Consider the following 12,568-nt stretch of genomic DNA (forward strand, 5'->3'; position numbering starts at 1 on the left):
CCCTTGTCAACCAATCAATCTATAGACCAAAAAAACTCCGACCCAATGCAATAACGCCTCCAGATCAGACCAGACATAGATAGACACAACCAGACAGGACAAAAAAGACCACTCAACACCCTTAGTTACCCGCCTTAGCCTTCTTCTCCAGTACCCTCCGCTCCTTCTTCCTCCTCTTGCGCTCTTCCTTATCAACAACATCCTTCCTCGCCTCCTGCTCCGCAAACGCCTCCGCCTCCGTCTCCATAGCCGGCTCCTCCCACGTCAAATCCTGCTCCTCCTCCCCATTCTCGCCCTCTATTTGCTGTGCAGATGCAGTGGTTGGATCTACCGCTCCCGCTGCAATATCCAGATAGTCCTCGCCAGGGTTCTGTTTCGCAACCGTCAAATCCCGGCCAAGGATTTCGCCTGCCAGCCCGGCTTGCACGCGCTTCAGGTTGTGCAGGATCAGGTTCGGCGCTGCGGCTGTTGTGCGCGAGACGGGGCCATGCTCGCTGATGCTAGCGTTTGGTTGCAGGGCTGGGTCGGTTGTTGCGCGGTCTAGGTAGGCTGCTAGGAAGTCGGCTGCGGCGGATTGGGGGATCGCGTGGGTGCTGTGCACTGTTGTTGGGGGGGGAGGGGGGATGGGCCTTGGGCTGCCATTGTGGTGTGTGGTATTGTTCCCAAGAAGATTGCAGAGATTGTAGGTAGAAAGTGTGCACTGAAGAAGTGTAGAAGCGTAAATGAATGCGCGACCAAAAAAAAGTTCCACTCACGCTAGTCCCGATGGGGCAAGAAGCACGATTTCTCCCCGTCCGTCTCTCTTGTCTCCTTCACCTCGACATCCGACCCTCTCTCACCATCACAACCCACCGCACCCAAGCTCCCATCATGCTCTGCCTCCGCTGCAGGGCCCTGCCCTCGGTCCGGTCACCAATGCCTACCCGTTCATTGAACAGGTATGTTTACACTCAACACCTTCCAACGTATCCATCCCATAAAACCACCACCACCCACTAACACCACCACAGAACCACTCAAGGCGCACCTCACAACTCACCAATCACCCCAATGGTCTCGTCCCGCTCCTTCTCCTCAACCCTCTTCTCAAGCCCAATCCGCCAGCTGCAGCCAACACCACAGACCAGCACCAGCAGCCGCATCATGTCTTCTCGACTCCCGTCCACAGCAATCCCATCCGTATCGTCATCGTTGTCACTATCACCAGTGACGTCCCTCCTCCAATCCCAATCCCGCGCCTTCTCCTCAACGCCCAACCTCGGCGTGCGCCGCTCTACCTACAACCCTTCGCGCCGGGTGCAGAAGCGACGGCATGGGTTCCTGTCGCGGTCAAAGACCAAGAATGGGCGGAAGATTATCCAGCGCCGGAGGTTGAAGGGGAGGAAGAACATGAGTTGGTAGATTGAGGATTGTTTTTATAGAGAGATAGAGAGAAGGGGGGTTGTGGATGTGGACGAGCTAGTTTTGGTTTAGGAGATTGTGCATGTGTGTTTCGAAGGAAGAATGTTTGAAAAGGGACAAAGAGAAAGAGAGAGGGAGGGAGAGATTCTTGAGAGCCGAGATTAAAGGTGGTATAGAGGATTTTTCTTTTTCTTTTGTCCTGTTCTCTGTGGTGGACTGTACCTTTACCATTGGGGGGATCTGTGGACGTGTATCATATCCTGAAGTTTATTGAAGAAACAATCCGATATCTGGATCTTGACCTTCTTTGCTTTCTCTGGGTCACACCTATAAAAGTATCTAAAGATCGGATACGATTGGTGGTGAATTATTGCCTATTCTCTTCTACCACAAGGCTCATCAATGTTTATATGTATGTACGGAACTGCTTGTATACAGTTTACTCAAGTACTCAGAGTCGTAGACCGCATCACTCATCATCATCCTCATCACTCTCCTCCGAACCAGTTTCCTCGTCGTCTTCGTCGTCGTCGTCGTCGTCATCATCCTCATCCTCTTCTTCATCACCATCCAGCTTGAGGCCATAGTCATCCTCGAAATCCTTGAGGAGCTGGACCTTGGGCGTGAACCCAGAGGTTTCGAAGCTCTTCTTGATGGACTATGGCAAAAACAATCAGTATGCAAGCCGGCAACGAACAAAAGAGAAAAAAAGCTCACCTCCTCCAAGACCGTGCCACAGGTCACAACCACATTAGCAGTATCCGGCGCAAACAGCGGCAAGAGAAGATCCCGCAGAGCACCTTTCACCTCTTCGACACTGATATCGCGCACCTTCTTGAGCATCCGCTCCTTGTAATCAGCGGGCAGATTGCGCACGACTTGGCGAATGAAACTACCCTGCGCAGCGCTGGCAGCGGTTGTCTGCTCATTGGCGAAGCTGACCACAATACTGCTGATAGCACCCTCCAGCATCAGCGGGTCAAAGGACGTGGCGCCGGACAGATGGCTCTCCACGAGTTCTTTACTGGACTCGAACGCCTTGTATGCGTTTGGAGAGCGGTACACGTCAAAATTCACAAAGCCCGTGTCGATGTTGTATGCGAAGTTGGTGCCGTAGGCCAGACCGGTGCCGCGTACGGCGACCCACAGGGGACCCTCGACGGCGTTCATGTAGGCGATTGCGACGAGTAGCGCCGGCAGCTTCGGGTGGTCGTAGGAGTCGAGGCCGCGGCCTGTGGCGTAGAGGTAGGACGAGTCCACTGTCGGCATGGGGACGATGTAGAACTCGCCGCCGATCTGCTTGCCGGCATCGCTGAGCAAGGCGCGTCGGTTGGTGATGGGCTGCAGGGTGGTGCTGGTCCCCAGACGGTCGGCAAATGTCTTCCACGAGGAGACAGGGCGAGGGAGCTTTTCGAGGTCGGCGATCACAATCACCCTCACGTTTTCGGGCTGGAAGAGTGACTTGCGGATCTCCTCCATGCGGCTCACAATCGAATCGGGCTGCTCGGCGAGCAGGCGCTTGACACGCTTGAGGTAACGTGCCTTGACCAGAGTAGACCGGGCCCGAACGATGGACTCTTCTCCGTAGTGGACCATGACGTGCACGGCAGCGAGCATGTCATCGCCGCTGCGCTTGGAGTCGGGTACATCGGCCAGGAGGCGGGTGGTGATGGCGCGCAGGCGTTCCACGTCGAAGATTGAGTTCCAGCATAGTTCCTGGATCCAGGCGATGGCAGTGTTATACTTCTCCAGCTCCACCTGGAAGGAAACGCGCAGCATCTCTGAGTTTCCAAGGCTGCGAGCACCCTCCATTCCGTATCCAACAGTATCTCGCTCCAATTCCACGATGACTTCTTCGAAGTCGATCGTCTTGCCATCGCGCTGAACCGGGATGCTGAAGAAAGCCTCGGTGTAGACCGCCAACAAAGGTCGGAGTTGAACTGGTACAGATTTTGCCGAGATGAGAACCGACAGCTGCACAAAGCTGCTGCTGATGTGCTCGAAGTGGATAAAGAGCGGAAGGCCCGACTCGTCCGCATCAACGAGCTTCTGGATCTTGTGCTCAGGATGACCAGCTTTCAGAGCAGCGCCGGATCGGGCGGTCGTGGTCTCCGTAAAATGAATTGACTCGGTTCCAGGAATACGGAACGCCTCCAGCAACTCCTTCGGGACCTCCTTGTCGTTCTGAGCCTTTGCCTTCTCGAGCTTGTCGGCGAGTTCCTTGAGTCCATTTTCACCAAAACGTTGCTTCTGCGCAGCAACGCGGGCCTCCTCGTCCTTCTTCAGTTTCTCAGACATCTTCTTGGACGGAACGCCCAAGATAGTGACATGAGGGGCATCGGCGATCCATTTCTTAATGAAAGTGCGCCATTCACCCTCGGTCCAGTTCTCTAAGATGTCGTATTCCTTCAATGATGCAACATCCAACATCGTGGAGCCATCTCGCTTTCCAAACAGAAAGTCTGAAATGACATACTCAGCGAACGATGAGGCGGAGTTCTCTGTCGAGAACTTCCAAGTCCGGCGTTGCCGGTCAATGCATTCCTTCAGATACTTCATGTCCAGCTTTTTGCTCATCGCATCGTTCAGGATCTCGAAGAATCTCTTCTCCACCTGTGCGAGCTTTTCTGTCTCCACGCTGGTGAGAGTAAACCGAATCTCCATGCTGGGGTGGTCTTCCGTTGCGTAGTAGACTGCACTGGCAAGTTGCTCCTTCTCGACAATGATATTTTCCAACAGAGATGCAGACGAGCCAGCCAGATACAATAGTGACACATTCACGGCACCGGCTACGAAAGAGTCAATATCCACTGCAGCATAAATGACCAGAAAACTTACTTTGAACAGGATCGGTGCAATCCGGTCCCAAAAACCGAATTTCAATCTCACCAGACGACTCATCCTCCTCGGGAAACTCCACTGTCTTGATAATCGACTTCTCCAGTGCCGGAGCTTGCTTCGAGTCAACCCAGGGCCGCGTGAATGGCGAGTCGGGGCTAGGAATAACATCCAAGATAGTGTCTTCAAACTTGTCTAAAATTTCCAACATGTTCTTCTGGTCCACCTCTCCGGTGAGGATCAAACACAGATTCTTAGGCTGGTACATTTCACGGTGAAATTCCCGAATGCGGTCGGCCGTGAGCACACGGAGCTGCTCCATCATACCACCAGTCTCATACCGGAAACCCACGCCCTCAGGGTAGGTAAGCCGGCGGGCCGTCAAATCAATGAGCTCTGCGGCATTGTTTTGGACGCCCTGCATCTCCGAATAGACAACTCCCGCATCATTGCCGGTGCCGTCAATATGATGCACTTCGGTATAGCAACCTTCATCAGTCAGAGTCGGCGCAATCACATGCTCCAGGTAGACTGGCAGGATTCGAGAAAAGCCTTCCCAGCCTGCCGTGTCCAGCGTATAAGCCGTGTGGTCAGTAGCAGTCCATGCGTTGGTGCTGGAGTACACTCGGGTCGCTAGCTTATCCAAAAAGCCCTTGTAGCGATAGTTGCGAGAGCCCATGAAACATAGATGCTCCAATGTATGCGGGGCGCCTGAATCATCATGGATCTCCGTGGCAAGCACAAAGTACCCATTGACCTTTGGGCCTTTTTGGTCGATGACCACCACTCTCATGCCAGTGCGTTCCGACTCATACTGAGTGAACTCGCTCGGCGAATAGTCCGGCTTGAACTGCTGCAGCAGTTTGAAGTGGCTATTCTGCACCGAGGGCGACATCTTGTTCCAAGGGGGCCCGGGGAGAGTATCCCGGCGAAATATGGAAGATCTGGGGCGGCGTTAGCTATTTTGGTCTTCGAACTTTTTTCGGCAGAGTGTGCAGTCAAATAACATCGGAGAAAAGCTCCAAACAGGCACCAGGGAGGGTATGCACCGGATCCACGAATGGTTCCAAAACGCTGGCAGTACAGAAAATAGTAATACAAGAGCAGCTATGGCCCATTGAGTCATGCTGCAGGGGAGAACCTTTAGGGACGGTCCTGTGACATGCTGCTATCTCAGAGGTGGGATGTTGGTGGGGGTGGACAAAGCACACAGTAGAACAGGGATGCAACAGGATGCTTGGATATGATCAAAGAGAGAGAGAGAGAGAGAGAAAACACTCACAGGGACCGAGTAGATTGTGCCCTCGTCAGGCCTCGCAGACAAGAAGACAACACGGTGGGATGAGAGAAGATGGAGCCCGGCGGAGGTTGGGTCCCGAACTTACAAAGCAGCGCGAGTGATGGGCAAGTGGCGTATGCAGACGGACTGATCGAGGTATATTCCGTTCCTATTATTCTTTTTATTCCCGTATGATTCTTATTATAACAATTGTCATTGTAAGAGAACAATCCGAGAACAGAAAGGGATATAGTAGGAGTCGCTAAGCTGACGATTGGACTAACTAGTTATGTGGCTTATGTAATTGGCGTAGACAGCTTAGGTGTCCGGCTCGGCGGATTGTTCTGTCAACAACCTCCTGCTCTCGCTCCAGCATGTCCCAGTCCGAGGAGCAAGTCTGCCAGGCGGTGCTAGGCTTCGTGACCGAGGGCGTCTATCCCGAGGAGAAGGTAGTCGCGGGAGAATTCCCCACGACGGCTCTTGCGCGCGAATTAGAGCTCATCGCGCAGGCCACAGAGCAGGTCGAGGTGAGACAGAGACACCGTTGAACTCCCCTGTGGTGGTCAGTACTGACGGATAGATTTTATTGAGTAGAATGAGATCAGCTCCCTCAGCCGCGAGAGCGCCTTCGACGCCGATGATTGGATTGACCAGGCAAAACAACTACACGCCGACATTGAGCGCTCCAGAGTCACTGCGCGCGAGATTGTTGCCCAGCATGAACATACCAAACCTCTACAGGCAAGAGTGGAAGATGCCAGCGCCAAGGTTGGGTTGATCGAGACCGAGATCGCGTTCAACCAAGCTGTCACCGACACCCTGGAGGGGGTGCAGCGACTGTGCCAACAGATCGAGGCGGGGAGGGCGGCTTTGAGGAATGGCCAGATTACTGTCGCTATTGAGCAGATGGAGTCTACCGAAGCTGATCTCCAAAATGGCTCCTCCTTCGCCAATACCAATGTGATGGACATACTCTCTTTCGAGGTGGCACGATTGCGACAGGAAGTGGTGGAAGCTCTGCGTTCCCGCTGGGATGATCATTTGAAAATCGACCGGCAGAAAGGCGAATTTCGGGTCTGCAAGGATGAGGGTGCTGACTCACTGGAGAATACGATTGTGTCTCTTTCCCGGGTGGGCATACTCGAGTCCGCAACTGCCAAACTCCAAAAGGACCTTCTTTCTGCGGTTATCGAACCGGTATTGCTGCCCGACACCGATCAACTCGGTCACGGAGTGATAGTGGCGGATTCCGGCATCCGGATCGAACCTAAGCCTTCCAAGGCGAGCGTTTCGGACACATTGGACCGCACCACGAAAGTCCTGGGTTACCTTCAACAGAATCTGCCGTCACCGGTCTCGGCTGCTCTTCCCGAGTCATTCATTCCCACTGTCGCCTCGAAGATTATAGCGACGTGGCTGTCATCTGCGATCCCTACAAATTTGGATGGTCTCAGTGGTTTTGAGGAAACCCTAGATCATGTTCTACAATTCACCCGAACGATTGAGTCCTGGGGCTGGAGTGGCCAAGAAGAGCTCGTCTCATGGGTAAATCAAGCCCCTCGCTTGTGGTTGACTAGGCGCCGTGTCGACTCACTTGACAGTGTCCGCAAGGTGATTGCGGCTAGTCAAGGGACTACCAAGCAGGTTGAGCGGATTGAAAAGGAGCAGGTTTCTCAAGCGGATGGGGCTCTGCTGGACAATGCTCCTACCGACGACTGGGATGCTGGCTGGGATGACGACGAGGAAGAAGATATAGCCGATAAGCCCGTAGCACCACTGCCTGAGGAAGAGGAGGAAGATGTCAGCGCTTGGGGTCTTGATGAGGACGAGGAGGAAATACCAGAGGAGACGAAACCAGAAGCACCCGCTGAAGCGGAAGATGATGACGCTGACGATGCCTGGGGTTGGGGTGATGAGGACGAAGACGCTCAAAGGAGCCCTAGTGAACCATTGCAGCCCAAACCTGCTGCTGCTCCGTCGAAATCTGCGAATGGGGAGCGGACCGTGCCGTCCTCTTCTCCGAGAGAGGTTACGCTGAAAGAGGTATACACCGTGACGGATATCCCGGACTCGATTATCAAAGTTATTCGGCAACAAATCGACGATTCGAAGAATATATCGCAGCCAGCGTAAGTATTAACGTCACATCTTGGGTCCTAGGCAAGCTAACAAACGCTTAGGCACTCTCACTCCCGGGTCGCCTCTTCTGGCGCGGGCCTGCTAGCATTGCCTACATTGATCTTGGCGATGTTCAAAGCCACTTCGTCTTCTTTCTACTCGTTGAAGCTCGCATCAGGGCAGATGTATCTCTACAACGACAGTTTATACCTCGCCGAGCAGGTTCGTCAACTTGTCGAAAAGCATGACCTTTCGCGGCTCAACTCCGATGTGGAAGCACTTGAAAAATTCGGCAAGCTGGCCTACAGCAAGGAGATGCAGACTCAGAGAACCATCGTCACCGACCTGCTTGATGGTGGCCAAGGCTTTGGGCAATGCTCGGAGCAACCCTTTCGCGCAGAGTGCGAGAACGCCGTCAGCGCCACTGTCGACCGAATCCGCGACGTCTACAAGGAATGGCATCCGATCTTGTCGCGCTCTGCACTTCTTCAGTCTGTCGGTTCTTTGTTGTCTACGGTGATCAATAAGATCATCATCGACGTCGAAGACCTGGGGGATATCTCGGAGGACCAGTCGCAGGAACTGGTGTCTCTCTGCAACCAGGTGTCCCAGCTCCAGGACCTGTTCATGGCCGAGAGCAACGACAACAGCGAAGCCGTCCCGGTCACTGCTGTTTATGTGCCGAACTGGCTTCGATTCCAGTATCTGATCAACATCCTAGAGAGTTCGCTGGCCGATATCAAGTTCCTTTGGCTGGAGGGCGAACTGCGCCTGGAATTCTCCGTGGAGGAAGTAGTAGACCTCATCGAGGCGCTGTTTGCCGAATCAGACTACCGGCGACGGGCCATTGCTGAGATTCGGAGGGCATTGCAGGCATAGTGAAAATAAAATGTATAGCTGAATTCAACCTGTTCATAGAGTGAGTGATCAATAATGACAAACCTCCGGGAGTTGCGCAAGTGGCCGCACCGCTCGCCGTATTTTTTTTCCTCAACCCGCGCAATTTCTTCGACTTGCGACAGCCACAAGGAACAACTCTCCATCTACCGTGATAGCAATCGCTCAGTCACACCATTATGAACGGAGACCAGACGGTGGATTTTGCAGCGGAGGCGCCTGCGCAGAGGCAGGTTCGTGTGCATCTCACCAGCAAGCAGGAAGAGATTGCTTTGCCTGAAAGCACCGGCCCGATCCTTGTTCCCACAGGTATGAATGATCACCGCCTTTTATTGTAAGTCTCTTGTTAATGTCTGAAAAGGATTACGACGATATGCGCTGTCGACGCTGGTGAACAACCTTCTCTCAACGGAAAAGCCGGTCCCGTTCGAATTTTTGATCAATGGAACATTTCTGCGTACCTCGATCGACGAATACCTGACGGCGAACGGCATCTCCTCTGAGACGACTCTTGAGATTGAATACGTGAGAGCACTCATTCCGCCGCTGCACATTGCGTCGTTCCAGCATGACGACTGGGTCAGCTCGGCCGACGTCCTCTCTACAACCTCGCCCGCCGCCTCGTGGGCCTCGGGAGCCACTGTCGCAAAGGGCCAAGAGAGAATATTGTCTGCAAGCTATGACGGTCTGCTTAGAATATGGAATATGTCTTCAGAGACCATCGCGACCTCCCCCGCTGCCGCCGACGGTGGCCACAGCGCATCCATCAAAGCCGCCAAGTTCGTTTCTCCGCACCAGATCGTCTCGGCGGGTTTGGACCGCACAGTCCGGTTGTGGAAGTACTCGGAGGAAGAGGATGGCTTCTCGGGGAAAATTTCTCCCCAGCTGGAGCTGTACGGTCACAAGTCGGGGATCGACTCACTCGCTGTGCATGCCCCGTCCAGCCGTATTCTGACGGCTTCGTCGGATCACACCGTCGGGTTCTGGTCGAGCAAGAAGACTGAATCTCCCGCTGCACCGGAGAACTTGCTTCCATCAAGCGTCGCTCGTACATCGAAGCGACGGAAGCTGAACTCGTCCGTTAGCACGCCCCAGCGTGGGCCGCTGGCCCTCTTGTCGGCCCACACGGGACCAGTCTCTGCGGCCATCTTCGATGCACGAGACTCGACGGTTGGATACTCGACGTCATGGGACCACTCACTGCGGACCTGGGATCTGGTGACTTCATCTCTGGTCGACACACGCACCACATCCCACTCGCTTCTTTCTCTGGAGCACCTTCCCGATCTTCACCTCTTGGCTGCGGGTACTTCTGCCCGCCACATCACCCTAATTGACCCTCGCACATCGGCCACGACTCTGTCAGCAATGACGCTACGGGGCCACACGAACGCGGTGGTGAGCCTGGCGCGGGATCCGCACAGCACATACGGCCTGATCAGTGGCAGCCACGACGGCACCTGCCGGATCTGGGATATCCGGTCTACCAAAACGGACAAGGACGGCGTGGTAGGTGAGAGTGTCTACACGATCTCACGGAAGAGTCTCGAGGAGGAAGGGAAATCCGACAGCAAGCGGGTTGGCGGCGAGGGTGTCAAGGTGTTCAGTGTGTGCTGGGATCAGCAGGTGGGCATTGTCAGCGCGGGCGAGGATAAGCGGATCCAGATCAATCGCGGCGAAGGGGTGTTGTCGTCCAAGGAATAGAGCTGCACATATGGGATTTGGCGTTGATTTGGCAGACAAAAGTACGCATGTATTCAATTGTGTTGGAGCGTTGATGAATGTTAGAATATACTAGTTGGTTCGCTACACCTTGTGTCATATGCTAATTCAATTCATGCCTCAATGTCATATTGGGCTCTAGCGTATAATACAATCCAGTAAAAGATACAAACAGCGGGCCCTTGAATCGAGTTCCAGGCGCTGACAAAAAAAAAACGCCATTCCCATGCATCTCACAAACGCGAGGTACGTAAACCCCAGAATCCCCCAAAGCCACATTAGAGCTTGCGCTCCATGCGGTTCAATTTAACCGGCGTTTTAATCTGCAATCCAACATGGTCAGTTTGATTTGATCCCTCCAACCCGGAGCAAAGCAAAAACCGACCTGAGTGCGCGTCCTCTGGCCTCGCACGGGCAATCCCAACGCATGCCGCCGACCCCGGTACGTGCCCGTCTCCTTTAAGCGCTTGATATCATTCAGGACTTCTCGGCGTAGGTCATTCTCGATCTTCATGTCCGACAGCGCGGCGGTCAGGTCGAGGACTTGCTTGTTGGCTAGCTCGCTGACGCGGCAGGTTGGGTGGATGTGGAAGCGGGCGAGGAGGCGAGAGGAGGTATTGTTACCTATGCCGAAGAAGTTTTCGAGGGATTTCTGGGCCATGGTGTTAATTGGATTGCAATCGGGTGTCTGATGGGACAGACTGCAACTGGGGGAGGGTGCGCACCTTGAGCAGATTCCGCTCGGGGAAATTGACGCCAAGGATGAAGACCTGTGGAATTTGTGTTAGAGATAAGGGGCTGGAAGATGTGTCGGAAGGGGACTCTATGTACCATGGTGATGTGATGGGTGTTGTTCAGTATTCAGTCAGTCCCTCGATGGTCGGGAGAAATCCTACGGCAACAACGTTGTTCCGAATTGGTGCCTGAACCACCAGGCCACGTGTGTTTCTCCGCATCAACCTTGCAAGCTGGCCTCGTCACCTCATTCTTCTCTCTTTCTCTTTCATCCACTGCCTGCCTTCCCCCCTTCCCCGAAAGCAGTGCCAATTGCTACCAACCATGCAGTTCCGAAACCTCTTCCTGTCGCTCTTCCTCGTCCTCGCGGTCGGCTTCGCCCTGGTCCAGGCTGAGGAGGCAAAAGAGCCTCGCGGCCCAAAGATTACCCATAAGGTGATATGTGATTTCTCAGCATGTCAATTTCAATGCTGACGACTCTAGGTTTATTTTGATATCCAGCATGGAGACGAGACCCTGGGTCGGGTCGTGATGGGCTTGTACGGCAAGACTGTCCCCAAGGTGAGTGCAGTCCTGATCAGTGCCATTGAGAGCAGCTCTGACTTTCCTTTCTCTATGTCAGACTGTGGAGAACTTCCGGTAAGGGCATCATCACACCGTCTCGTGGTGAACGAGTTATTGACACGGTTCCAGCGCTCTGTGCACCGGCGAGCAGGGCTTCGGCTACGAGGGCTCGTCCTTCCACCGGGTCATCAAGAACTTTATGATCCAGGGTGGTGACTTCACCAAGGGCGATGGTTCGTGGATTCCTCTGCTGGCTGGCTGGCCCTAACTCCGATATGCAGGTACCGGCGGAAAATCGATCTACGGCAACAAGTTTGCCGATGAGAACTTCAAGCTGCGCCACACCAAGAAGGGTCTCCTCAGTATGTTTCCCTTACTTTTGAGTCTCGGTTTGTGGTATCTCTAACTGGTCTCTAGGCATGGCGAATGCCGGCAAGGACACCAACGGCTCGCAGTTCTTCATCACCACTGTCGTTACGAGGTACATCTTGTCCTACCTCTCCTATCCCGTACCCAAGCTAATGGATATCCAGCTGGCTCGATGGCAAGCACGTCGTCTTCGGCGAAGTCCTCGAGGGCTACGATATCGTCGACAAGATCCAGGACTTCCCCCAGAACCGCGCCAACAAGCCGGACGTCGATGTCAAGATCGTGAAGAGCGGAGAGCTCGAAGTGCCGGCCGAGGCCGAGGCCGAGGACCAAGGTAGCCGCGACGAGCTGTAGCTGCTACGATTTTCTGGCGGGGCTGATGATGCTCAAGAACCCATCGAAACCCCAGCGCCCGCGCCGGTGGTCACCGAACCGACATCCTCGTCCTACCCGTCGCTCCAGCCATTTGTTATCTTCGTGGTGCTGGTGGCCGTGGTGGTGTTCCTGCTCAAGCGACGCCGCACCCCCCAGTCCGAGGAGAAGGAATTTGAGGCGTAGTTTATATATACTACATGTAGTATACCTAAGTCACCATTTGAACCAACTAGCGTGCGGCGTGCTCCCCGGCCGGCCTTAGTCATGCGT

The 12,568-nt window shown here is 54.1% G+C and overlaps 6 protein-coding genes across 6 annotated transcripts; 3 read left to right on the forward strand and 3 right to left on the reverse strand.

Annotated features, from left to right (window-relative positions):
- Nucleotides 1–121: 121 nt before the first annotated feature.
- On the reverse strand, nucleotides 122–869 carry N7510_007175 (uncharacterized protein; the record flags this gene model as incomplete). Its single annotated transcript, XM_056979100.1, has 2 exons — nucleotides 122–700; nucleotides 840–869. 2 exons carry the CDS (start codon nucleotides 867–869, stop codon nucleotides 122–124), a joined length of 609 nt encoding a protein of 202 aa, XP_056832143.1.
- Nucleotides 870–1,050: 181 nt separating this feature from the next.
- On the forward strand, nucleotides 1,051–1,401 carry N7510_007176 (mitochondrial 54S ribosomal protein bL34m; the record flags this gene model as incomplete). The annotated part of the gene is made up of 1 exon (XM_056979101.1): nucleotides 1,051–1,401. The coding sequence occupies one exon, from the start codon at nucleotides 1,051–1,053 to the stop codon at nucleotides 1,399–1,401; it is 351 nt and encodes a 116-aa protein (XP_056832144.1).
- A 469-nt stretch (nucleotides 1,402–1,870) lies between these two features.
- On the reverse strand, nucleotides 1,871–5,134 carry N7510_007177 (putative zinc metalloprotease; the record flags this gene model as incomplete). Its single annotated transcript, XM_056979102.1, has 3 exons — nucleotides 1,871–2,059; nucleotides 2,119–4,190; nucleotides 4,240–5,134. The coding sequence occupies 3 exons, from the start codon at nucleotides 5,132–5,134 to the stop codon at nucleotides 1,871–1,873; spliced, it is 3,156 nt and encodes a 1,051-aa protein (XP_056832145.1).
- Nucleotides 5,135–5,892: 758 nt separating this feature from the next.
- N7510_007178 (uncharacterized protein) lies at nucleotides 5,893–10,237 on the forward strand (the record flags this gene model as incomplete). Its single annotated transcript, XM_056979103.1, has 5 exons — nucleotides 5,893–6,045; nucleotides 6,113–7,647; nucleotides 7,699–8,431; nucleotides 8,692–8,842; nucleotides 8,895–10,237. The coding sequence occupies 5 exons, from the start codon at nucleotides 5,893–5,895 to the stop codon at nucleotides 10,235–10,237; spliced, it is 3,915 nt and encodes a 1,304-aa protein (XP_056832146.1).
- Nucleotides 10,238–10,533: 296 nt separating this feature from the next.
- On the reverse strand, nucleotides 10,534–11,025 carry N7510_007179 (mitochondrial 37S ribosomal protein uS13m; the record flags this gene model as incomplete). Its single annotated transcript, XM_056979104.1, has 3 exons — nucleotides 10,534–10,578; nucleotides 10,641–10,907; nucleotides 10,981–11,025. Coding segments are annotated over 3 exons (357 nt in total), but the record flags the coding sequence as incomplete, so codon positions are not given.
- Nucleotides 11,026–11,314: 289 nt separating this feature from the next.
- On the forward strand, nucleotides 11,315–12,481 carry N7510_007180 (uncharacterized protein; the record flags this gene model as incomplete). Its single annotated transcript, XM_056979105.1, has 7 exons — nucleotides 11,315–11,425; nucleotides 11,474–11,607; nucleotides 11,684–11,787; nucleotides 11,836–11,916; nucleotides 11,972–12,035; nucleotides 12,088–12,257; nucleotides 12,315–12,481. The coding sequence occupies 7 exons, from the start codon at nucleotides 11,315–11,317 to the stop codon at nucleotides 12,479–12,481; spliced, it is 831 nt and encodes a 276-aa protein (XP_056832148.1).
- Between the last annotated feature and the right edge of the window lie 87 nt (nucleotides 12,482–12,568).

This window comes from Penicillium lagena, assembly GCF_028827675.1.
Source record: "Penicillium lagena strain IBT 129212 chromosome Unknown utg000005l_segment0_segment0, whole genome shotgun sequence".
Classification (NCBI taxonomy): Eukaryota; Fungi; Ascomycota; class Eurotiomycetes; order Eurotiales; family Aspergillaceae; genus Penicillium; species Penicillium lagena.